We start from the raw sequence: 24106 nt of genomic DNA on the forward strand, positions 1-24106 counted from the left end.
TGCGCCAACTATCCACATCCCTCTGCAGCCGCTGGAGAGGGGGAAGGAGATTGTGTTCATAACGCGCCTTTGAACTACCGGAGACGTATATTCCCAGGTACTTAAAGCCCTGTCCGGCCAGCTGGATATTGCAGCCTCTAGGGAGGCACGCCGTGTCCCCCTTTAGAATGTAAAGGGAAGACTTAGCCCAGTTAATGACCAGACCAGAGTGGCGTCCAAACAGCCTGAGCACGTCGCATGCTACAATGAGTGACTTGCAGGGAGAAGTAAGGTAGAGCAGGATGTCATCTGCATATAGGGAAACTCTATCCTCAAAGCCCGGGGCCCAAGTGATACCATGCAAGTCCGGGTGTACACGTATCATGGCCGCGAGTGGCTCCAAAGCCAGCTCAAACAGGAGAGGTGACAGGGGGCATCCCTGCCTGGTACCTCGGTGGAGAGCAAAGGACGCCGACGTGCGGCCATTGACTGCAACATTAGCCAACGGGCAAGCATAAAGAAGTTGCACCCAACTCAGGAAGCCCGGTCCGAAGCCAAGCTTCGCTAGCACCGCCCAAAGGTAACTCCACTCAAGGGAGTCAAAGGCCATCGTGGCATCAAGGGAAGCAAGCACCGCCGGTTCTTCCAGAGTGTGAGCTCTGGCAATGACACCATGAAGCCGACGCAGGTTAAGGGCAGTGTTACGGCGAGGAATAAAGCCCGATTGGTCCGGGTGCACCAAATCACCGATGACTCCAACCAACCGGTTGGCAAGCAATTTGGCTAGAATCTTAGGCTCCGCATTGAGGAGAGAGATGGGACGGTAGGATCTGCAAACATCTCTCGGTTTCCCTTCCTTGTGAATAACCACGATGGTGGCCAACCGCTGATCCAAGGGGAGGAGGCCCTCTTCCCGAGCCCTCAGGAACATAGTACGCAGATACGGAGATACTACATCCGGTCGAATTTTATATAACTCGACCGGGATACCATTAGGGCCAGTTGCTTTACCCGAGCGTAATGCACGGATCGCCAAGGCGATCTCGTCAGCGGATATGTCCCGATCTATATCGGCACGGTCCTCCTCAGAAAGACAAGGGAGGTCGATTCCCGAGAGGAACGCGGCCGAGTCAGCCTCGGAGCGGTCTGAGTTGGAAGTATAGGCACCCCGGAAATAATCAGCGAAAGACTCGGCAATGGCACTTGGGTCCGTGACGATCATTCCATCATCGCCCAAGATCTCCGGCACCACACGGCTAGCCATCTCGCGTCTGTCCAACCAAGCCAGTAGCTTTCCAGCCTTGTCCCCCACGTCGTAAATACGACCTTGCTGTTCTCTGGCCAGTAAAAGAGCAGCATTCGTGGCGAGATCGTGGTATTCCGATTGCTTAAGGGAGAGGTCATGCAAAAGAGAAGGGTCGGGCTCGGGTCCCAAACGGGACTCGAGGTTCAAAACCTCATCTTCAATGCGCGCAAGGTCGGCATCCCTGACTCGCCTGGCCTCCGCAATTAGAGCAAGGGCCTCACCCCTCAAAACCGCCTTGAATGCCTCCCACAAAGTGATAGCCGAGCCAACCGAGCCTACATTTTCGGAGAAATAGAGGTCGATGGCTTTGGCCAGGAGCGCACGCGTCTTATGGTTACGGAAATACCATGGGTTCACCGCCACCGGACGGTCAGACAGGACAATGTTAAAATCAAACGAGACCCACAGCGGGGAATGGTCGGAGATACCCCGTGCCAGAAAACGGGCCTCGGACACGGCAGGCACATGCGCGGCCAGGCTAAGGACGTAATCTATACGGGACAGACTCCCGTGGGCACTCGATAGGAAAGAAAATTGGCGGAGCACGGGATGTAACAGTCGCCAACTGTCCACCAACCCCATAGAATCAAGGAAGGAAGGCAACCACATTTGGGAACTGCGGAGATCTCTCGGCGGTTGGCGGTCCAGGGAGCCAGAGCAGACTGAGTTGAAATCACCCCCCATTATCAATAGGCTTACAGGCATGGACAAAATGGCGCCACCAAGGTCTTGGAAGGTACTGGAGTGCAGGCCCGGGGGAACATAAACAGAAAGTAGCGCTAAGGAACGCCCCTCCCATCTTCCCGCCACCGCGGCGTAGCGTCCCCTCTCATCGATCACAGTGACGTCTATCTCAATGGGAAGGGACGCACGCACCAGGATGCCCGCCCCCCGGGAGCCCGAAGAGAACCCAGAGTGGGCCACCATTTTGTAGCCTTTACGATTAAGGGCCTTGCAGGAGTTCCCCACCAAATGCGTCTCCTGTAAAAGCACAATATCAGGCATATGTCTCTTAATCAGTTGAATCACCACCCCTCTCTTAACACGGTCACCCAACCCATTGACATTCCAACTGATCACTTTCAATTTCCTACCCCCCATCATCCCGCAACCCATCCCACCCGACCCCAGCCAACTCGATCATCAAGTAAACAGTAGTAAACACACTCCATTGCCCAAAGAAAGAAGAAGAGAAAGAACGAACACACAAATAAACTTGCATAGTTGCACCCTGCACCCCTGCATAAGACTAAAAAGCCCCCCCCAAACAGCAGTGTGCCTGTCGCCCCAAATAACTACTCTATAAAAAGAGACCCAGAGGAGTAAGGAATCTCCACGAACACCCCCCGCCACCCTCCATGTATCAACAGGAAAGTCAACAGGGTCAATTAAAACAATACCCAATAGTCACATGAGGCGGAAAGTCCAAGCACCGGTACTTCCCCACCGCAGAGCCAAGTCTCATAGATCCGGGCCACCAGCCGCGCCTCCATCGTGGTCGTCTTGGGCGTCTCGACGCGGCGACAAAGTGTCCAACCAGTCACTCACATTCTCGGCAAAGTCAAAGAATAGGGCACGGCCCTCATGTTCAATCCGGAGTTTGGCAGGAAACATCATGGAATATTTATATCCCATATCACGCAATCTCCGCTTCACCCCGGCATAGCTCTGGCGCTGCCGCTGTACCGTCCTGGTAAAATCAGGATAGAAATTAATTTCGGCGTTCTGGTACTTGAGCGGTCCATGTCGTCTGGATGCCTGCAGGACCGCATCCCGGTCACGAAAGTTGAGAAGTCGTGCCACAATGGGCCTAGGCGCCACGCCCGACTTCGGCGGGCCACCCGGCGGGCTCGCTCCACCGAGAAAAAGTTGCTAAGGCCAGACGGTGCCAGATGGGTCTTTATAAGGTCTTCGACAAAAAGGTCCGTCGCCGCTTCTTCTGAGCCCTCCGGGACACCGACAATGCGGACGTTCTGCCGCCTGGCACGACCCTCAAAGTCTTCCAACCTCCTGGAGAATTGATCCGCAGTCATCCGCAGGTTCCGGACCTCTGTTTGCAGGTCCGAGACGTCGGCCGTCAGGCTGGAGGTCTTAATGTCCAACGTTTTGACCCGATCATTAGTTTTGCCCAGGTCGGCTCTAATAAGAGTCAGGTCAACGGCCATAGTGTCCACCTTGTGTGTCAAGACCTCATGTTGCTGTTGCATGTCAGCCTGAAAACTGGTGATGGCTCCCATAATGTCGCTCAGGGTAGGCTCGGAGCCGTCTGGCGAGCCCGTAGGTGGGAGGCTCCTGGCAGAGGCTCCCGTAACAGGCGGCGTCTTCGGCTGGGTATAGCGCTCAATCCTGTTCTGCTGCGTCTGTGCTTTCCCGCGGACGCCTTTGCTCGATGTCTTGTCGTGGTCCCCTCTGCCCGCCATGTTGGGACCGATGAGAACAAAGGGCTGTGCCAGTCAAGCCCGAGCCCAACGAGCAAGATAGAGTTTTCCGGGCTGGACAGGGAGATCAGGCCGTCTTGAGAACGCACTGTGGGCGCCAGTATTCTGCCAGCAGAGACGACAGGCAGTCACTCCACAAATCGATCGTGCGGAGTGACGGAGTCCGGAGAGACAATGGCACAGCACTGGCACGGAGTTCCACTCGACATAGCCCAGCGTAGGAAGCACCGATTTGAAATCGGAAAACAGTTCTCGCCTCAGTAGACCATCAGCAATAGGAATCCACCCTTGTGGATCAGGATTTCAGACAGGATATCTGAGGAGGATCGGAAGGTCCGCGGAGCTCCGAGCTTACGCGGCCATCTTGGTTGCCCGCGAAGCTCCTCCTCGAGGAGGTCTTTCTTGATGTCTGTCTGCCTTTAGACTAAAGAAAGTGGAGAATTCTTCATAGGTTGGTAGTGTGCAAGAATTGTTTTGTAGTCGTTGAGGTTCATCCTTGGATTGAGTTTTGATAAGCTCAAACAGTTTTTTTGGTCAGTTTCTCGCTTGGTCAAGCTGGTGGCTAAAGCAATCTGCTTTCGAGCATTTGATTTTTCTAAAGTAAGCGTTTCTTTTTTTCTTTAGTGTTTTGAGGTGCATAGCCGAAGGGACTGAAGAGACAATTGCGTTCCGCCAATCTCATAGCTCGTCTGTCTTCGTTAAGCAGCCCATCGTACCATGGTTTAGAGTTTTTAGAGGAAACGCTCTTTAATTGAAGGGGGTACCCTCGTTGATAATGGAGGTCATCGACTTGAGGTAGTGGTCGGTGAGAACCTGTACGTCAGAGGCGCAGGTAGGAGAAGATTGTGGCTGGGAGAAGGTAATGAGTTGAGATTGAGTTTCTTCAGGTCTCCCTTCCAGATCTTTGGTTTGGTGGGTTGGACCAGGTTAGATTTTACGTTTTCATTGATGAAGAATGTGATAATGTGGTGGTCAGACCAGTAACAGGGTTGGATTGACTCGAGCTGAATGGAGTCGTCTTTGGAAATGATTTGATCCAGGATAGAGCCTTTATCGTGAGTAGGGCTGTTGCAAATTTGGGTGAGGTCTAGAGCGCTGAGGAATTTTTTGAGACTAATGACCACAGAGTCGTTGTGATCGTTCCAGTGGAGGTTGAAATCGCCAAGGAATATTTGTGTGTGTTGCCGTCCAGAATTCGTTGTGATCACGTCCATGAGGTGTTCCGTAAAGGTGAGGTTGTCCCCTGGTGGGTGGTAGATAATATGTAGGGAGCATACAGGATTGCCAACGCTGTTGATGTCGAGGCAGAAGTGTTCACAGGAAGAGAATAAAGGGGATATGGCTCTAATTACTGAGAGGTTGCTCCGGTGAATACATGCGATTCCACCCCCTGTCTTGCCACTCCTATCCAGTCTGATGATGTGGTAATTAGGGGGTACTAGAATGTCACTGAGTGGCGAGAAAGATTCTGTTAACCAGGTTTCGGTGAGTATAGTCGGGTCTAGGTCATGTGCGATAATGAGGTTGGCAATGCCTGATGCGTGTCTGTGGCCCGATCTACAGTTCAGGAGTGTGCATTTAAGCCGGGGAGTGATGAGGGAGGACGAGGGGTCTAGAGTGAGTGTGACTTTTTTAAGATTATTGGCAACGATACCTCTGTCGTTTTGTGTGGAGGATCTGTGAGGGTTGGGGTGGATAGTAGGGATGGGAAGGTGTGTGGGGGCTATGTGGGGGGTCGTGAGAGTGGGATCGTAAGAGTGCAGGAGGGAGCGTATATCGTACGCCGAGAGTGGATTGATGCTTCGCAGAGGACGAGTGGCAGAATTACGGCAGGGAATTGAGGTCCAGTAAGGAGGATTATGTTTGTGTGGAAGTAGAGGAAGGGTGGTGGGCTTGTTGGGTGAGAGGGTTTTGGGGGGGGTGTGGTGCCTGGGTTGATTAGAGATCAACTTGTTGAAGGTATGCAGTTCGTCTTTAATTTGGAGAAGAGTGGACATAATCTTGTCCAAAGTGGTGTTTAGGACGGTAGTTGGACCAAGGTGTGAGTTGAGGGGGTTTGGCTCTGTTCGGTGTGAGATCTGATGAAGGCGAGGGAGGAGACCTGGGGGGGGGGGGTGAGGAGTAGAGGGTTGGGCATATCGTAGGCATGGATGTATGGGTAGTTGGAGTGATTGGTGGTGGGAGAAGGGGTGTGGTGGAAGTGTCCAAGAGTGTAGTATGCTCTGGTGTATGAGTTGGTGGAAATGTATGAGAGGGTGTAGCGTGTGTGATTAAGAGAGTTGTAGTTGCAGCTAACTGGGTAGTGGTTGCGTTTGGTAGGGGGGGTGTGAGGAGTAATAGGGGGTGGGATGTGTTCTAGAGGAGGGTTAGAGGGTGGCGGGACGATCATTGAGTGGTCGTGGTGGGGAGAGTTTTTATACACCACATGGCGAATACCAGGGTGTTGATTGGGATGGGAGGGTTCAGAGTTCGAGGTGACCAAGTGGAATAAGGAAGGAGGAGAGGAAGAGAGAGTTAAGGTGGGAGAGCTGTTAGAGGGGAAGAGATCTCTGATTGGAACCGGTGGGGAACAACTTGTATAGTTGGTGAATGAGTGGGTTCAGTACTGGGTTGGGGGAGGAAGAAGGTGTTGTTGTGAGGCAGGGCGGAGGTAGGGGGAAGGATGGTGATGGAGGAAGAGGGACTAGAGGTGGGGGGGGGCTATGGTCATTGCGGGGGATATAACAGATTGGGTAAGGGGTGAGTTTGTTGTTACGGTCGTGCAAGTTGGAAGTATGTGAGGGTTAGGTGAAGAGCGGAGATGTGTGTTGTAGGGTAGACTGGTTGAGGGAGGTGTAAGGCTCAGAGCTCTTTTGTGGCAGGAGGGTAAGGGGTGGGAGGGTGGAATAGGGGGTAGGAGTTGTGGTGTCTGGGGTGCTAGGTGTGAGGGTCAGTTGAGTGGAAGTAGGTGGGTTAGATATATACTCTTTAATAATCAGGAAGATGTTATCAAATGGGTATAGACTACGGTCCATGGACTGAATGAGAATAGTTCCATTGTTGTAAATGGTGATGGTTGCAGTCGCATGGAAGAGTTGTGATGGTGCAGTGTAGATCATTAGACCATGTGCGGATTTCCTAGTGCAGGAAATCGAGAATAAGACTAAGAAGGCTTTCCTCCATTGAGCTCTACGTTTAGTGTAGAAAATGATATCGGTGGTCGTGATCCCATTGTGTAGTGAGAAATATGGGTCAGCAAAGGGCGTTTCTGGTTGAGATTTGAAAAGGTTGTGCTTGAAGCGGTTGGCAGATTTTTTAGTGAGTTGGGGGGGTAAATGATTTTGTAGGTGTGAGTGACTGTGAGTTCCATGCTGAGAGCTGTGGTGTAGGTGAGGGGAGTGTGTTGTGGTGTGTGTTGTGGTGTAGGCTAGAGAGTCAAGGCTTGCTGGGGTAAGTGTTGAGTCGGGGCAAATGTAATAGGGATGTGGACGTGGTTGAGTCAGTCTATAATATGGGCATTCTTGAATTCCAACAGGGATAGGTCGAGCCAAAAGTGGGGGGATCTGGGATCAGTGTTGAATAGGGGCTAATGTAATAGCGATATGGAAGTGGTTGAGTCCATCTAAAGTACGGGCATTCCTGAATACCAGCAGGGACAGGTTGAGCCAAAATAGGGGGGGAATGCACGGAGGTTATGATCTAATATGTACAGGAGGTGAGGTCGGTAGCTGAAGAGGCTGAAGAAACTATGATTTAGGGACTAGTTTAAGATGGCCGACTCCTTGGGAGAGATACAGAATGGCTGTGTAGTCCTCTGTGTTTGTTTCCATGAGATATGAGATAGAGTGTTGTCCTGTTTCGCTTTCTTTCCTGGGGGTGAGGAGATAAGTCCTATTTCAGTTTGGATGATAAGGTCAAGAAGAAGAGTAGTCCAGTCCTATTTCTGTTTTGGTGAGCACAGGTCAAAAACAAAGCTATTACCCTTCTTAGTACCGGTCAGTGGTAGGGGGAGGCAAATTGCAGTTGTAGTTTATGACCCCAGCCATTTTGTGCCACTGCCAACGTGGAAAATGCTTAGTTAAATGAAAGGGAGACATTCAAGAGAGGTAGTAAATAAACAAATCCAAAGGTACCTTTGTGCAGAGCGCTATGCCGTCTCTGGAGTTCGGTTGAAATAAATAAAGACAAAGTTGCAGGTTACATCGTGTGACCCATTGGAAGTAGAGGGAGGTAGAGGGAAGTGCTGGTTCAGAACCTTGGCGCTGCGTGTATCATTCTTTGATTCACTAGCTCCGATGTGAGCGCTGAATGTGGAATCAACGCGTTCGAGGCATGTGGGCTGCTGAATTCATATCTGTGCATAGTCCGCCACCTAGTGTTGGGTCCGGATGATTGCACATTGTTGTCCTGGAAGAGTCTTCGAAGTATCACGAGATAGGTGGCTCCTCCCCTGGACTACAGTGCGCATGGGCATCGCCTCCATCCCCAGATTGTTTTTTTCCGCCATCGGGTTCGGATGTGTTTCGGTACCCTCTCTCGGGACCGATAGTTTGTTCTACTTTTCTCGAGACCAAAAGGTCTTTAGGCTGGGCGTCGGTATTGTTGCGTTCGGGTTTACTTACTGACTCTCAGCTCCGATCTCCTACTGCCCCTCCACGTGCTTCGACGCGGACGGGCCTACACTACACTCTTGCTATGGAGCGGACGCCATTCAAAAAGTGTCCGCTGTGTCACTCAAAGTATTCTCACCTTGACGTGCACCCCGTGTGCAATACATGCTTGTCACCGGATCATCGTGAGGACACTTGCATGGCGTGTTCCAAATTTAGGAGCAAGAAAACTTTGAAGATTCGCCGGGCTAATCGGCTCCAGGCTCAGTTGTCGGCTTCGGCACCCCCACCTGATGATATCTTCCAGGAATCGGTTGAGGGAGAAGACGACGTACAAGAATCGGACTCCGGCCCCGCGTCCGAAGAAGAGACCGGCGACGCGGGTGATGAGGCCTATGACGAAGTCTCCGACGAGGTAGGGGACGACGACCGGGCTTGTCCCGCAATGGGTGATAGCTCGGACGAAGAGCATCCCCAACAAGACCCCGGGGTTACTCCCCGTTATACGGCCCAGGTCGAGGGATCGCCTTCGGGCCTTACCCAAGATCTAACTACCAGTCCTACGTCCCCGCCTCCGGGCCCGGTCACGGACATTTCTCACAAGAAACCGAAAGTGAAGCCAACTGGTCTCGCACCCTCGGATGCGAAACCGAAACCAAAAGTGGCGCTGGTGAAAAAGGTTCTGGAGGCGTCAACTTCCACGAAACCCAAAATGGCCGACTTGAAGAGCCACGCCAAAATGGCTGACCAGAAGAGCCGCGCCAAAGTGGCCGACCCAAAGCCATCTGGGTCGGCGCCGAAGGTGAAGGCATCCGACGCGGCGGCGTCGGCACCGAAAGGGGTCGCGGACCCGAAGACGGCTTCTAAAAAGCGTCACGCCGACAGTGCGCCAGGCCATGGGGCGTCGGCGCCGAAGAAGAGGCTTACCGTCGAACACGCTCTCGAAGACGAAGAGTCGCTCGAGTCGTTTGAGCCCTCGGCGTCCCTTACCAAGAAGGTGGGAGAATCCTTGCGGCGGATCCAGCAGTCTGTGGTTCCCAGCCAGGACCCTGCGGGGCCTAGGCCCACGACGAAGCCTGCCAAGGGGCAAACGCCCATTCGTTTTACCCTTCCTCCCAAGTCGGCGCCGAAAGCCTTCGCGCCTAAGCAGCGCGGACACTCTCAGGACATCTTGTCGCCGAAGGCTGCCTTGGTGGTGTCGAAGCTTCGGCTCCAGCCGCTCGCGGCGGAGGAACGTCGTGAGGTGCACATCGACGCCAACACGGGAAAATTGTCGCTCCTCAAGAGGAAGATTACATCGGAGCCGACCTTGGAACCTTTTAAGATTCCACTCAAGAGCAAAAAGTGCTCTGCGGGCTCTTCGGCTCTGATGGAACCACTGTCTCCACAAGGCCTGGAACACTCGCCGGCCCATTCCCCCGTGCCTGACGTCGACGAGGAAGAGGCCGAGTACACCTATCCTGCGTACTCGGATCCGGACGAGGAGCAGGTGCCCTGGACAGCAGGCGACGACGCAAACGACCCGCAGTCGGGGCAAGACACTCAACTTTTCGCCGCAAAGACGTCCCCAACGGAGGACTCGGCGGCATTCAATGCACTGATAGAGAGAGCTGCGGCGAACCATGACGTCGAGCTCCACTCGGATCCAGTGGATGCGGACTTTTTGGTCGACACCTTCTCAGTCGCCGAAAAGCAAGTCAAGACGCTTCCGATGCTTAAAGGAGTGCTGAAGCATGCACAGGAGGTGTTCAAGGAGCCCACCCGGGCGCGGGTAGTCAATCCTCGCATCGACAGGAAGTATAAAGCGGCGCCCACGGATCCCACTTATATTAAGGGACACTTGCCATTGGACTCCCTGGTGGTTTCCAACGCTCGAAAGAGGGCAAATTCGCAAACGACTGGTGACGCTCCTCCCCCTGACAAAGAGTCCAAAATCTTTGAGGCATCAGGCAAACGCATTGCTGCACAGGCAGCAAACATCTGGAGGATCTCTAACACTCAAGCCCTGCTCGCACGTTATGATAGGGCCCATTATGACACATTAGAGGCCATCCTTCAACACTTGCCTGACCAGTATAAGGAGGCGGGGGAGATGCTCATTCAGGAGGGTAAACTTATTACGAATGCGTCCATCAAGTGTGCCCTAGATGTGGCTGACACTGCCTCAAGGGCCATCAATACAAGTGTTTTACTTAGACGTCATGCCTGGCTTCGTATTTCAGGGTTCAAACCCGACATACAGACCACAATTTTGGGGCAGACAGTGAATCCTGACCATCTGTTCGGCCCAGAGGTGGATGCCTCCCTAGAAAAAATGAAAAAGGATACTGAAACTGCCAAATCTATGGGAGCTTTACAAAGCCAGCAGTTTCGGGGTGGTTCTTTTCGCCGCTCCAACTCAAGAGGCACCTCAAGGGGCCAGGCATCCCAATCCACGCAATACTACAAGGGTGGCTCCCAGTCCTCGTATAACAACAACAAGGGCAGGGGTGGCTACAGAGGCAACAATATCAAAGGCAGGGGACGTGGAAACAATGCATCCAGGTCCACCACCACCAACAAGCAGTGACGTCTTGTCACTTCCCCCCGATCACACGACACCTGTCGGGGGGAGACTCCAACAGTTCCTGCCGGCGTGGAGATCCATCACCACGGACAGGTGGGTGAGGTCTCTTATCCAGTACGGGTACTGTCTAGAACTTACATCTATTCCACCAGACATACCGCCAAGAAGCCGTGCTATGTCCGACGAGCACTTGACCTTGTTGCAGCAAGAAGTTCTGGTCATGCTGCAAAAGGGGGCAATAGAGCTCGTTCCATTGCAAGAACGGGGAACGGGGGTTTACTCCCTGTATTTCCTAATCCCCAAAAAGGACGGATCACTCAGGCCGATCCTGGACCTCAGGCCACTGAACTGGTACATCAACTCGGAGCACTTCCATATGCTCACATTGCAGCAGGTGCTTCCCCTGCTTCAACAGGGGGACTTCCTAGCAACGCTGGATCTGAAGGATGCCTATTTTCATATTCCCCTGCATCCTTCCCACAGAAGGTTTCTCAGATTCAAGATTTTAGACCAGCACTACCAGTTCAGGGTCCTGCCGTTCGGGGTCACCACGGCACCAAGAGTGTTTACAAAATGCCTAGCGACGGTGGCGGCGCATCTCCGTCGCCAGCACGTCCATGTCTTTCCATACCTGGACGATTGGCTTATTCAGGCAAAGACGGAACAGCAGTGCGTAGACCACGTGTCACGCACCATTCACCTCCTGCACGATCTGGGATTCTCTCTGAACTACCCAAAGTCCCATCTCCAGCCCGCCCACGTGCGACAGTATCTGGGCGCGACTATCAACACTCTGGCAGCCACTGCGCAGCCAAATTCAGTGAGAATCGCCAGTATCCAGGCGCTGATCCAACGATTCAGACCCCAACACTCGCTTCCAGCGAGGGTGTTCATGCAGTTGATAGGCATGATGGCCTCCTGCATCTCCATTGTCCCGCACGCGAGACTACATATGCGTCCGCTTCAGGAGTGCCTTGCACGTCAGTGGACTCAGGCTCATGGGCGACTAACAGACCTAGTGTTGGTGAGCGGTCGGGCATACAACTCTCTGCATTGGTGGAATCCACAAAACCTTTGCAAGGGCCGACCATTCCAGGAGCCTGTCCCACAGATCATCCTGACGACGGACGCCTCTCTCCAGGGATGGGGAGCGCATGTACTCCACTACACTGTGCAGGGACTGTGGACACTTCAGCAAAGGAAGATGCACATCAATGTGTTGGAACTGATGGCAATCTTCATGGCCCTAAAGGCGTTCAAAGTACATCTGCGCAACAAGGTCGTGTTGATCCGGACGGACAACATGACGGCCATGTACTACATCCAGAAGCAGGGAGGTACACACTCTCCACAGCTGTCTCACCTGGCTCAGAGCATGTGGAAGTGGGCCATTCAGAGGAACATCTTCCTCATGGCAGAGCATCTCCCGGGCAAGGACAATCAAATGGCAGATCTGCTCAGCAGGCACAGCCATCAGATGCACGAGTGGGAGATACATCCATCAGTACTCCAACCGTACTTCCAAAGGTGGGGTCATCCAGAGATAGACCTGTTCGCCACAAAGGAGAACGCAAAATGCCAAAGCTTTGCCGCCAGGTTCCCACACCCCCAATCACAGGGCAATGCGATGTGGATGAACTGGTCAGGCAGATTTGCGTACGCTTTTCCCCCAGCACCTCTGATACCGCTGGTGGCACGCAAGCTCAGGCAACACTCGATGACGCTCATCCTGGTTGCTCCAACGTGGGCTCGCCAACCATGGTACACCACGTTTCTGGAACTCTCCGTGGTACCGCATCAGAGGCTTCATCTCACTCCCAGCCTTCTGACGCAGAGCCATGGCGACATTCAGCACCCAGATCCGCAACAGCTCAACCTGGCGATCTGGCTCCTGAAGTCCTAGAGTTTGGCTACCTCAATCTTCCCCCCGATTGTATGGACATCATTCGGGAGGCAAGGAAGCCCACTACGAGAGCTTGTTATGCGGCTAAATGGAAGAGGTTTGTCATCTACTGTGCGAACCACAGCATTGACCCTCTAGATGCTTCCATTCAGAACATCATATGTTACCTCCTTCACCTGTATCGATGTAATCTAGCGTACTCTTCCATCCGCATTCACCTGTCTGCCATGGCAGCATACCTCCAGAATAGGCAGCACCTGTCACTCTTTAAGGTCCCTGCTATCAAGGCCTTTCTGGAAGGACTCAAAAGGGTCATTCCACCAAGGACCCCACCAGCTCCAGAATGGAACCTCAATGTGGTTCTTACAAGGCTGATGGGTCCTCCCTTTGAGCCACTGCACTCTTGTGAGCTCCAGTTCTTGACTTGGAAGGTTGCGTTCCTAGTAGCAATTACATCGCTGCGGAGGGTGAGCGAGCTGCAGGCGCTCACCATCCAAGAACCTTTCTTCCAAATACATGCTAACAGGGTGGTGCTCCGCACTAACCCTAAATTCTTACCCAAGGTAGTCTCACAGTTCCACATGAACCAGACAATTGAATTGCCAGTGTTTTTCCAAAACCCAGAGACGCTGGCGGAGCGCATGCTCCATACTCTTGATGTGAAAAGGGCCTTGATGTACTATGTGGACAGGACAAAAGATTTCCGCAAAACCAAACAACTCTTTGTTGCTTTTGCCACACAACACAAGGGTAATGCAATCTCCAAAGCGGGGATTGCTAGATGGATAGTAAAGTGCATTCAGATCTGTTATGCTAAAGCTAAGCGCACTCTTACTATCCCACCAAGGGCCCACTCCACTAGGAAGTTGGGGGCCTCTATGGCCTTCCTAGGTAACATTCCCTTGGAAGACATCTGTAGAGCAGCCACATGGTCTACCACACATACCTTCACTAAGCACTACTGTGTAGACGTGCATTCCAGACAGCAGGCAGCTGTTGGTCAGGCTGTTCTAAAAACGCTTTTTCAAACTGCTGCAGCTGGCACGGGCGGCCGCTGTTAATGGAGGGACTGCTATGTATTCTATGCACAGATATGAATTCAGCAGCCCACATGCCTCGAACTGCAAATGCTACTTACCAGTATGCATCTGTTCTTGGCATGTAGGGCTGCTGATATTCATATCGCCCACCCTCCTCCCCGGCGCCTGTAGCAGCTGCAGTATTCATTCATATACACATATGCTCATAGCATGGTCATCACTCACTTTCTTCACTCCATCTCTGCCAATGGCTAAAAACAATCTGGGGATGGAGGCGATGCCCATGCGCACTGTAGTCCAGGGGAGGAGCCACCTATCTCGTGATACTTCGAAGACTCTTCCAGGACAACAATGTGCAATCATCCGGACCCAACACTAGGTGGCGGACTATGCACAGATATGAATATCAGCAGCCCTACATGCCAAGAACAGATGCATACTGGTAAGTAGCATTTGCATTTTGTGCACAGCTACTCCCGAAGGGGCGGGGCCCCGCGGAGAGACCGTTCCCGTGCACACTCCCTGGTCTCGAAGTCCTCAGTCAGCCGAGGGCTCCACTCGCGAAGGCACCCCTGCTGCGGGGAGGGATCTCACCCCCCATGGTCCTTTCAGTGATCACGATCGGGGGCTGTATGGGGTACATCAGATTCTCCTCGTGCCTGGCCTGTGTTATTGCATTGTTTGCATCAGATTCTCTTCGTGCCTGGCCTGTGTTATTGCATTGTTTGTGTAATATTCTCCTAGTGCCTGGCCTGTGTTATTGCATTGTTTGCGTCAGATTCTCCTGGTGCCTGGCCTGTGCTATTAGCATTGTTTCCGTCAGATTCTCCTAACGCCTGGCCTTTGTTTTGGTTTTTTAAAATGTATTTATTGGCATTTCAGAAAATAAACAGGAACAGAAGACATTGGCATCAAATAGTGACATTGGATAATGCATACATCGTTTGAGTATCAAAGAAAACCTTCAACAGATAACACCCATTGCATAAACACAGTAAGAGTGTAGACCATCATAGCATGGCAATGAAAGACCCACAGAGGTCAGAGCATCTCGGTCGTTGGACCCTGCCCGGGGCCTGCACAGTCAATCCTCAAGTATGCAGCCTGTCCACATGGCGTATGGAGCGCTTGGTGTAGTTCCTCCTCGAAAGGAATTGTGTCCTCAGTTAAAACCTCCACCCGTGAATATGTGTCTGCGCCTTCCTCCTCTAAAGTGTCCTGTGTGGGCCTCTTGTCTAGAAACAGTGACCAAAAGTTCCTGCTCTACAATGCCCGTTCCCGCCCCCCTCCCGCTCTCCGTGTCTCCGGCCCCCGTTCCCACCCCCCTCCCGCTGGTGCCCGTGCATAGCTGACATATAAAACCCTACAATGCCATGAACCGGTGCTCGTTATTCTGTGTGGCCATGTGGGTGCTGCAATTCATTCCAATTAAAAACTCGAGTTACGTGACTGTTGTAACCCTGGAGGCCGGGAAGGAGGAGGGCTGAATCCATAGGGGAGGGCGGATAACTTTCCCCATAGCTGCGGGGTGTGTTAGGGCAGTTTTCAGCATGCCTCATTCAGGCGCCTTTGACGACGTAGAGGAGTGGGAAGGTGTGGGAGCGCTACCGCCCCCCTCCCTGTCTGATACGTTTCATTCAGCGACAGCAGCATGTCCGAAGAGCCTGCGGATTTCAACAGAGGCAAACCCAAACTCAACGATTTGCCCAGCCACGCTGCAGTTTTAAAGAAGGCGATCCTTGTCATACGGCAAAAAGCTGAGAACGAGGGCTCGCGCTGGCCCCTGGGTTTGTCAGACGAGTTCTTGCTTCGGTTCCTTCGAGCCAGAGACTTCCACATTGATCTGGCGTTCAAGGTAAACAAACGCACTTTTTCGTGTCACTGATTCATATTGTTGTCTACGATGGTTTTCATTGCATACACTTGGAGTTGCTCATTATTTGCGAGGCACTTCGTCCGCCAGTTACTTTGCCTCGGGCTGTCTGTGGCTGTGATTCCTCCTGGAGAGGTTCTCTACCGATTTTGTTCCTCTGCCACGTTGGTGTCAGTGGGTAGTTTGTGTGATGTGGGTTATCCCCCAGACGTGTTTTGTCGGGTGGGGTTATTGTAACCTTCCTGGCCTAACTCTACCAATGCTGTGTGTGTAGTGGAATGTGTGTAACCCTTCTCTGGTGCTAATCCTATTTTAATGACTCTTTAAATGGTTTGACTATATCACTTTTGAACACTTAACTTGATGAGGCACTGTATTTTGAAAATGCATTTCTTGCCATTGAGAATGGTGTGTCTTTTCAGCCCCCAACCCATGTCTCAAGCAGAGTATGTGAAGTCACAGCAGACGTGGAGCTTCAGTGGGACAGTTTCTCCTTTGTGCATTTTATTTTGATGTTAGACACGCACTTCACTTCCATGAAGTAAGACTGGAGGGATTGACCTCTACAAGACTTTTGAGACAGAGATATTCCAGTTGTTTGTGAAAGACAAGCACATGATGTGTTACACTGCATTTTTTATTTTCTAGATGAGCAAATCCCCTAAACTTCGGGGGAAGGGAGTGTACTGCATGATAATGTATGCAACCATTATGAATGAGGTTTAATTTGGTTCTGCTTTGCGTAGTGTTTTTTTTAAATTATAAGTGTTTCATTTGGGGATTATTTTTATAAGCCTACATGCATGCCTTCAGGGGCACATGTGAAATACTCTTCCAGGAGGCTTTGTAAAGCATTATCTTCAGGGCTCGAATGGTGACTAGGTCATCAGCATTTGATCACTCAGACATAAAGAATCCTTCCAGGTATTCCTCGAGCTTTGCTTGGAATTCATGGACATGATGTTGGTACATGATTGGGCTAAGGGTGCCACCTTATTGTTGGTATTTCTGTTCTAGCCTGGCCTAATTTTTCACAATTCCTTACTCAAAGTCACAAGTCTACACCTGCAGATTGCCTCTTTTATTTAGATTATAGTTCTCTGTGTGTTGAGGAATCACAGATAGTTCCCGGAGTACTACTTCAATTCTTTGATCGCTTTAGGCTTCCATTGTTACTGCTACAGACCAGTTTATATTCATGTGATTCGGAAACTGTACACGGATAAGTAGGGAAGTTTTGTTCTTTTTGCACCCACAACGTATATTTTTGTTTCTCCACAAGGATTTTATTTCTAATATTCCACCTCTTTACACTCTTAAAAAAAATACATTTGGCGGGAGTAGTGTTTTTGATATGGTTTTAGGACAAAAATCTCTGTTAAGAGTGTTTGTCAATGTGTACAAAGTTATGACTTTGAGTGTACTTGCATTTTTAATAGTCACTCCTCCGCCCTTCCCTGGAACACCCATGTTCTTACGCCTCAGCCTACAAAGGTAGAGAATCTGTCATATTCTGTCTGCCTTTCAACATGGTAACATGGTGTGTGAATTTATATATACAAAATTCCCCAACCAGGTGTTGTGAATCAGGATGTGAAATAAGAATCGCAAGTTACTTTTTTTTTTTTTTTTTTTTTTTTTTAGAATCCTTGAGTTACATTCACAAAAACATGTCAAGCGGATGCTTAATAGTTCGTCCTGGGTGCTAAAATGAATAAAATGGTTTAGTCCTTTAAAGAAAGGACACTTTTCCATTTTTTTTGTCACTTACATATTTGCTTGTAAGGGTATGATGGAGTGCATGTTTTGTACGGAAAAACTTTCAGATTCTATATAAATGTTACTGTCAATTAGAAACTTCAGGATTCGTTGGTTCATAAGGTTGAAAAAACAGTTTGTTCATGGTACCCTTCAAACACGTCTCTATTGTTTTAGTGAAGGGCTCCCCATATTTAGAGATTTTGGTAATGGATGAGGCGCCCTTCAGTCAGGCCACGCGTTTGTTGAGCGCCCAGACTGCCTTATGATGTTGGGTGGTTCCCTTCGAGCATTTCGAATGAAAGTTGTTTGCACATCTGATACAGTATGTAATAGAAGTTGTTTGAGCGTCTCATCTAGTTAGTTGTAACGTGAGCCTCGATATTTTTCTTTTGCAGTGAAGACTTTGGGTCATTTTTATTTTTTTTAAGCACTAACGTGTTCGGTCGTGTATATCAAGAAATTACTTATTTAATCAAAGTTTGCCTAGAGGCAGTCAGTCTTCGGTAGGCATTGCAGTTCATACGTTTGGTGGCTGTAGGCATAGGGGAAGAGGGGAACTAGACTAGTCTCGCATGTCAGAATTGAAGTCTCTTTATGTGAAGGACTTTTGTATGAGGTAGTTACTGTAGCAAGCAAGGCGGCAGCTCCGGCGCAGTAGTTGTGAATGCCTCCAGCAGTTTATTTTTTTTATTTAAGCAATGTAACTTTTCTCGGGACAATGTAATTCCAACTGTTTGAAGTTGGATTCTTAGGGGGATTTGAAAACGAATTGGAACTCAGCCGTGTTACATTTCATGCCGCTGCCCACAGCACTTATTGGTTCTGTGGGTGCTGCCCTTGTGGAACTGGTTAAATTGGGGCTGTGGCCCCTCTCCACCCTTCTCAGTCACCTGTATCTGATTCTTTTAGGGCTTCAACCTCCTATGGAAGGGATATGAATAGATGTACTGCAAGAGTCACATAGGAATGTTAGAGTAGAAAGGTCCACTGCATATACTAGTGAATACAGTCATCTCTATATACAGAAAAAATCAGTTATATTTAGAGGGGTCGGAGTGGGACGCAGTGGGTGGATGGATGCATGATGGATGGATGTATGCATGATGCATGGATGTATGGGTGGATGCATGGATGGGTTGTTGGTTCGATGGGTTGGTGGATTGCATAAATTGTTGAGGGATTGGCTGTATATATGCATCTATCCATACACCCATCCATGCATCTATCCATACACCCACCCATACACCCATCCATACACCCACCCATACACCCATCCCCCCTTCCCTGAGCCCGCAGCTCTCCTTCGTCTCTCCTCGCCCCCCCTTCCCTGAGCCCGCAGCTCTCCTTTGTCTCTCCTCGCACCCCCTTCCCTGTGCCCTGCCCTGCTATTGTAAATGACAATGCCATTTTTTTATGTTAAAAAAAAACATAAATAAAAATAATGTCAAGAGCAATGCCAATAGCTCTAACTTTAACAAAGGGAAAACCATTGCATTGTAAATGCTTGTTAAAGTTATCTTTCAGGGCCAGAACCGGGTGCTGTAAGCTGTACTAGTTTCAGGATGTTGGACAGATGTTATGGCGATAGGAAACCCCCCTCAACCCACAATAATGTTCCAATCTACCAGGTTAGAATAAACCAGAAATGCTTGAACTAGGGAGCTGTTTAAAGTGTCAAAGGTGACTTATGAACAGTGAGGTAAAGACAGGAGTTGGTATTTGAGATGGTCTTAAGTGAATAGGGAAGAACGAGAAGAATTGTGTGAATAGAGTTACTTTTGTTGTATACTTCATGAAGAGTTACTGGAAATTTTGCAGCCCAGCCTGATCCATCCTTTTTTCTAAACTCTATAGTTTTTTAAATGAAATCTTCACCATATGCCTCTATCTTAAGCTATACCTCAAGCACTTGGGTGCTCCGTGAGCTCCCTTACTCTGTAAATGTAATAAGATGTCACCTGATCAACCGAACTTTTAGTTAAATATCTGTGTATGATGAAATATTCCTTGCTAAGTTTCAAAAGCGATAAAGAAGAAGGGGGAGATTTACTAAGTATTTGCGCTGTATTTGCGGCACAAAAGTGGCACAAAATGTCGCAAAATCTTTTTTTCCTAATTTCCAGCGCTGGAAATAGCGTTAAAGTAATGTGACACTGCGTTTAGCATTGTTTCGCATTACTTTGTGCCATGGGTGCCTGCCAAGGGTGGTGCAAGGGCGCTCCCGTGCAACCACAAAACTAGGCGCAAGGAAGGAGAAATGCTTTCATTTCTCCTTCCCTTTCTGGCTGTGCATGCGTGCTGCACTGTGCAACACGTATACAATATGGTAAAAACTTTCCCTCGTATCTAGGCATAGTAATTTGTACAGGAAGGGTGTCCTTCCTGTACAGAACCTATGCTGGACTCACACACACACACACCCTGGCGCTCTGGTGCTAAGGTGTGTGCATGGCGCAGGGCCGCTGTAATCAGTGCCGGCGCAAGGGAAAGGAAAGGAGAGAGCCATATCTTTGAAAATATGGTGCTCTCCTGTTCCCTCTTTGTTGCGCAGTGCAGCCTCGCGGGGGGAGGGCTGCGCTGCATTGTGTGGAGATTTGGTAAATTGCCCTCGAAATGTCTTTTACAGCCAGTTAAACATTGTGAATTCTCATTCCATTATGTTTCAATTTAGTAATTTTCAATATCTTTACATCCAACAGAAAACAAGCCTTGAATGTATGAAATGACCATCAATAACAAAGCTAATGCTGTAAATCTTCAATAATAGCAGAAATATTGAGCTACAGTATTCAGCAAAACATCAGCGCAGTCGGCGACAGAGGAACCTGCACACAAACTGACAGATCCCGGATGAAGCATCAAGGGCAGTTCAGTGATTGCAAGAGGCTGAGCTGTGCACCTCCACGCCACAAGACGAAGAAATGACCTTAGGAAAATTAAGGCAACAACAATAACAAACCGTCTCCTGTATAAACAAGTGTCCAACACCAGCTTTGATCATCGGATCGGCATGATGTGATTACCACAATGCTCTGTTTTATAAAATGACGACAAGCCATCATTCCGTGTTCTTGGTGAATTGTAAACTCTTTCTGGCCAAACCACAGTAACCAGAGAAGAGCACAACAGAGCGGAGCCAGACAACTGACGGGTAAAGGAAAGAGGAGTTCTTCTACCTAAAATACAACAGACTGTCCCTATTTGCACCGGCCAGAAGGAAGATACATATTTACCCGCAAGCGTGCATAGCCATAATCAAATCTAAAGGCACAATCGCCTACAAAGGCACCTTCTACATATCAGGAGTGTGGCAAATATTTGGTGGCTATCGCATTTTATTGTTAAAACAGAAATCAAACGTGTGAGAAAAACACAAGTGCTTTATCAGCCATGTCGGCCCATCAGAAAATGCAGTCATGGGATGTAGAAAAATATATACCCGACACACAGACACTAACCAAGAAAGAAGAATCATACACATACAGCAAGAGCTTTAGTTTGTCATCACTACGCAAGCTTCATCTGCAAACCTGCACAGGAGAAAAACCATTCAAGTGCAGTGAATGTGCAGCGTGCTTTTGTTACTTATCAAACCTCCAAAAACATCAGCGAATACACACAGGGGAAAAACCATTCAAGTGCAGTGAATGTGCAAAGTGCTTTAGTCAGTTATCACACCTTAAAATACATCAGCGAGCACACACAGGGGAAAAACCCTATCATTGTAGTGAATGTGACAGTAGTTTTAGTTACTCTTCAGCATTAAGGGTTCATCAGCGAACTCACACAGGAGAAAAACCATTCAAGTGCAGTGAATGTGCAAAGTGCTTTAGTCGGTTATCACACCTTCAAAGACATCTGCGAACACACACAGGGGAAACACCATTCAAGTGCAGTGAATGTGCAAAGTGCTTTAGTCAGTTATCAGACCTAAAAAGTCATAATCGAACACACACGGGGGAAAAACCATTCAAGTGCAGTGAATGTGCAAAGTGCTATAGTCACTCATCACACCTTCAAAGACATCTGCGAACACACACAGGGGAAACACCATTCAAGTGCAGTGAATGTGCAAAGTGCTTTAGTCAGTTATCATACCTAAAAGGTCATAATCGAACACACACGGGGGAAAAACCATTCAAGTGCAGTGAATGTGCAAAGTGCTTTAGTCGGTTATCACACCTTCAAAGACATCAGCGAATGCACACAGGGGAAAAACCATTCAAGTGCAATGAATGTGGGCAGAGCTTTAGTCAGATACCAGACCGAAAACGTCATCAGCGAACTCACACAGGAGAAAAACCATTCGAGTGTAGTGAATGTGCAAAGTGCTTTAGTCGGTTATCACACCTTCAAAGACATCTGCAAACACACACAGGGGAAACACCATTCAAGTGCAGTGAATGTGCAAAGTGCTTTAGTCAGTTATCAGACCTAAAAAGTCATAATCGAACACACACAGGAGAAAAACCATTCAAGTGCAGTGAATGTGGGAAGAGCTTTAGTCACTTATCAAACCTATATAGTCATCAGCGAACACACAAAGGGGAAAACTATATGATTGCTTTGAATGTTTGAAGAGCTTTAGTCAGTTATCAACCCTAGGAAAACATCAACAAACACACACAGGGGGAAAGCCACTCAAGTGCAATGAATGTGGGAAGAGCTTTAGTCGACGATCAGAGCTACAAAATCATCAGCGAACACACAGGGGGAAAACATAGAAGGGCACTGAAAGTGAGAAGGGCTTTTGTCAATTTTCGATCCCACACAGCCCTTAGTGAATACACTCCTTCATTTAACTCACATGGAAATAATGCTAGAGATGCAGAGATTCCAGAAAGAACTTAAGAACATCAAAAATAATATTGACCCATCTGAGGACATAGACAAGAGCTGAATAGTGCAGTAATTGTGAGGGGAATGAATTACGGAAAAGATAAAATTCAATTTATGTAGGACATTGAAATACCAGATGATAGAAGACCCGAATAGCAGTAAAGAAGAAAAACAGATAACAGTATTTGCAGAATTATAAAAGTGTTTGTTTCCAGTGATTGTTCACTTCCGTACACATAGCAAAGTGACATGATGCACCAGGATACACAGTGGGAGACAAGCACAATGTGGATTAAAAGTAAAGAAACATTGTTAATTTTTATTTGGTGAAGAAGAGATACAAAGAAAAACATTCAATCACACCTGACCACACAGCCTGTAAAAGCAACACTGAACAACACTGGGACTAACAGCGGTATTTTCAGCTAACTTGTCGGATTAGTGATAGAACCTATAAACCCAACACACCCAGAGTGGACATGTTGTCAGGGCTCTGGAGATGGAAGCTTCATTGGTAAAATGCATGTATTACTATTAACAAATGCCACTGCAGTATATGTAATGAACTAAAGCGAAGCACAGGTGTTCAAGAAATAATCTATTTTCAGATATAAAAGAGCATATACCTTGTATTTAAGTAACGTTTGGTGCATCTTTTACACACTGTTATCGGTTGATGGATCAGCTCGCGCCTGATTACTAAGTGGGACCCGTGGCTCCTTTCCGACTTGGCTCTCCCTATTCATTTTGTGACTTGCCAAACTCTACTTTGTACCAGAATTTAGTCATTGTAAGCAGGAGACTCTGTTTGAAGAATGTGGTGAAATAGTGAAATCCCACATGAAAAGCATATATGTGCCAGGATAATCAGTTGCACTCCCAGCAACTCATCTTCCACACTTGATTGTCCCTTGTCCTCAAATGTTCTAAAGGATTTGTCGTATGAATGCCAGAAGTAGCAGTGACATTCATGAAGCTAATGCTAACAGGAGTGTGTGGGAGATAGAGAGGGGGGGAGGTAAAGAGAGCAAGAGAGACAAAGAAAGGGGGAGAAAAAGAACGAATTGGAAAGAGGGGGAACGGAACGTTATTTGTACTCATCTAAAAATAGAGGAAGCAGCCGAATACAAGCCAATGTGTAACATCACCAGATAAATGGGCTGAACACCTGTGAGTTTAATGTTAATTTTTAATACCTATAGACCCATGTCATGCCAATAAACAGGGCACAAGTAAGGAAAATAGTGAAGGAGCCCATTATCATATGCAAATCACAGTGACGTCACATGTAGTGACATCACAAGAAGTGATGTCAGGCCCTTATAACAATTTTCATGTGAAAGGTTGACGGCCTGTTTTAAAAACAAGAAACATAAAATAATGTAAAAATAAGTTTTTGGTTTTAGTTTTTATACATCATGTGTTTTTCCCACTATTAGTTTGTAACTAAACTCGGAAATGACTGAAAGTGTAAATATTTTTAAACAGATATGTGGAACTTGGAAATTACATTTTTAAACATTTTTCAGCGAATAAATAAAATGTGCTTTTAATTTGCACTTGTTTCCTGACGTTATTCTTTATCCAGCCCATAAAACCCAAAGTGTTTCACATTTAACAATGTATTAAGCAATAGAAGGGCTAATTTTGTCAAGTTCTCTGTTCCTCTCTTGCACCACTCACACAACCAAACACTCAGATGCCTGTGTCTGCAGTGCTGGGGCATAAAGTAACAATTATCAGTCGCAGGCAAAAGTGCTAGGTGGAACTGAGTCCCGTTTCTAGATAATAGTGGGGGGACCCCTTCAAACT

At 48.6% G+C, this 24106-nt stretch overlaps 1 protein-coding gene across 1 annotated transcript in view; it reads left to right on the forward strand.

The window, feature by feature from the left end:
- LOC147737074 (uncharacterized) overlaps window positions 1-23849 on the forward strand; it is a 127359-nt gene extending 103510 nt beyond the window's left edge. Inside the window, exon 9 of the mRNA XM_086962834.1 lies at window positions 20155-23849. Within this exon, the coding sequence (XP_086818960.1) occupies window positions 20846-22033 (1188 nt within the window). The 5' untranslated portion in view covers window positions 20155-20845 and the 3' untranslated portion in view covers window positions 22034-23849. The remainder of the gene's footprint in view (window positions 1-20154) is intronic.
- The last annotated feature ends 257 nt before the right edge of the window (window positions 23850-24106 follow it).

The sequence above is a fragment of the Lissotriton vulgaris genome, chromosome 1_1 (assembly GCF_964263255.1).
Source record: "Lissotriton vulgaris chromosome 1_1, aLisVul1.2, whole genome shotgun sequence".
Classification (NCBI taxonomy): domain Eukaryota; kingdom Metazoa; phylum Chordata; class Amphibia; order Caudata; family Salamandridae; genus Lissotriton; species Lissotriton vulgaris.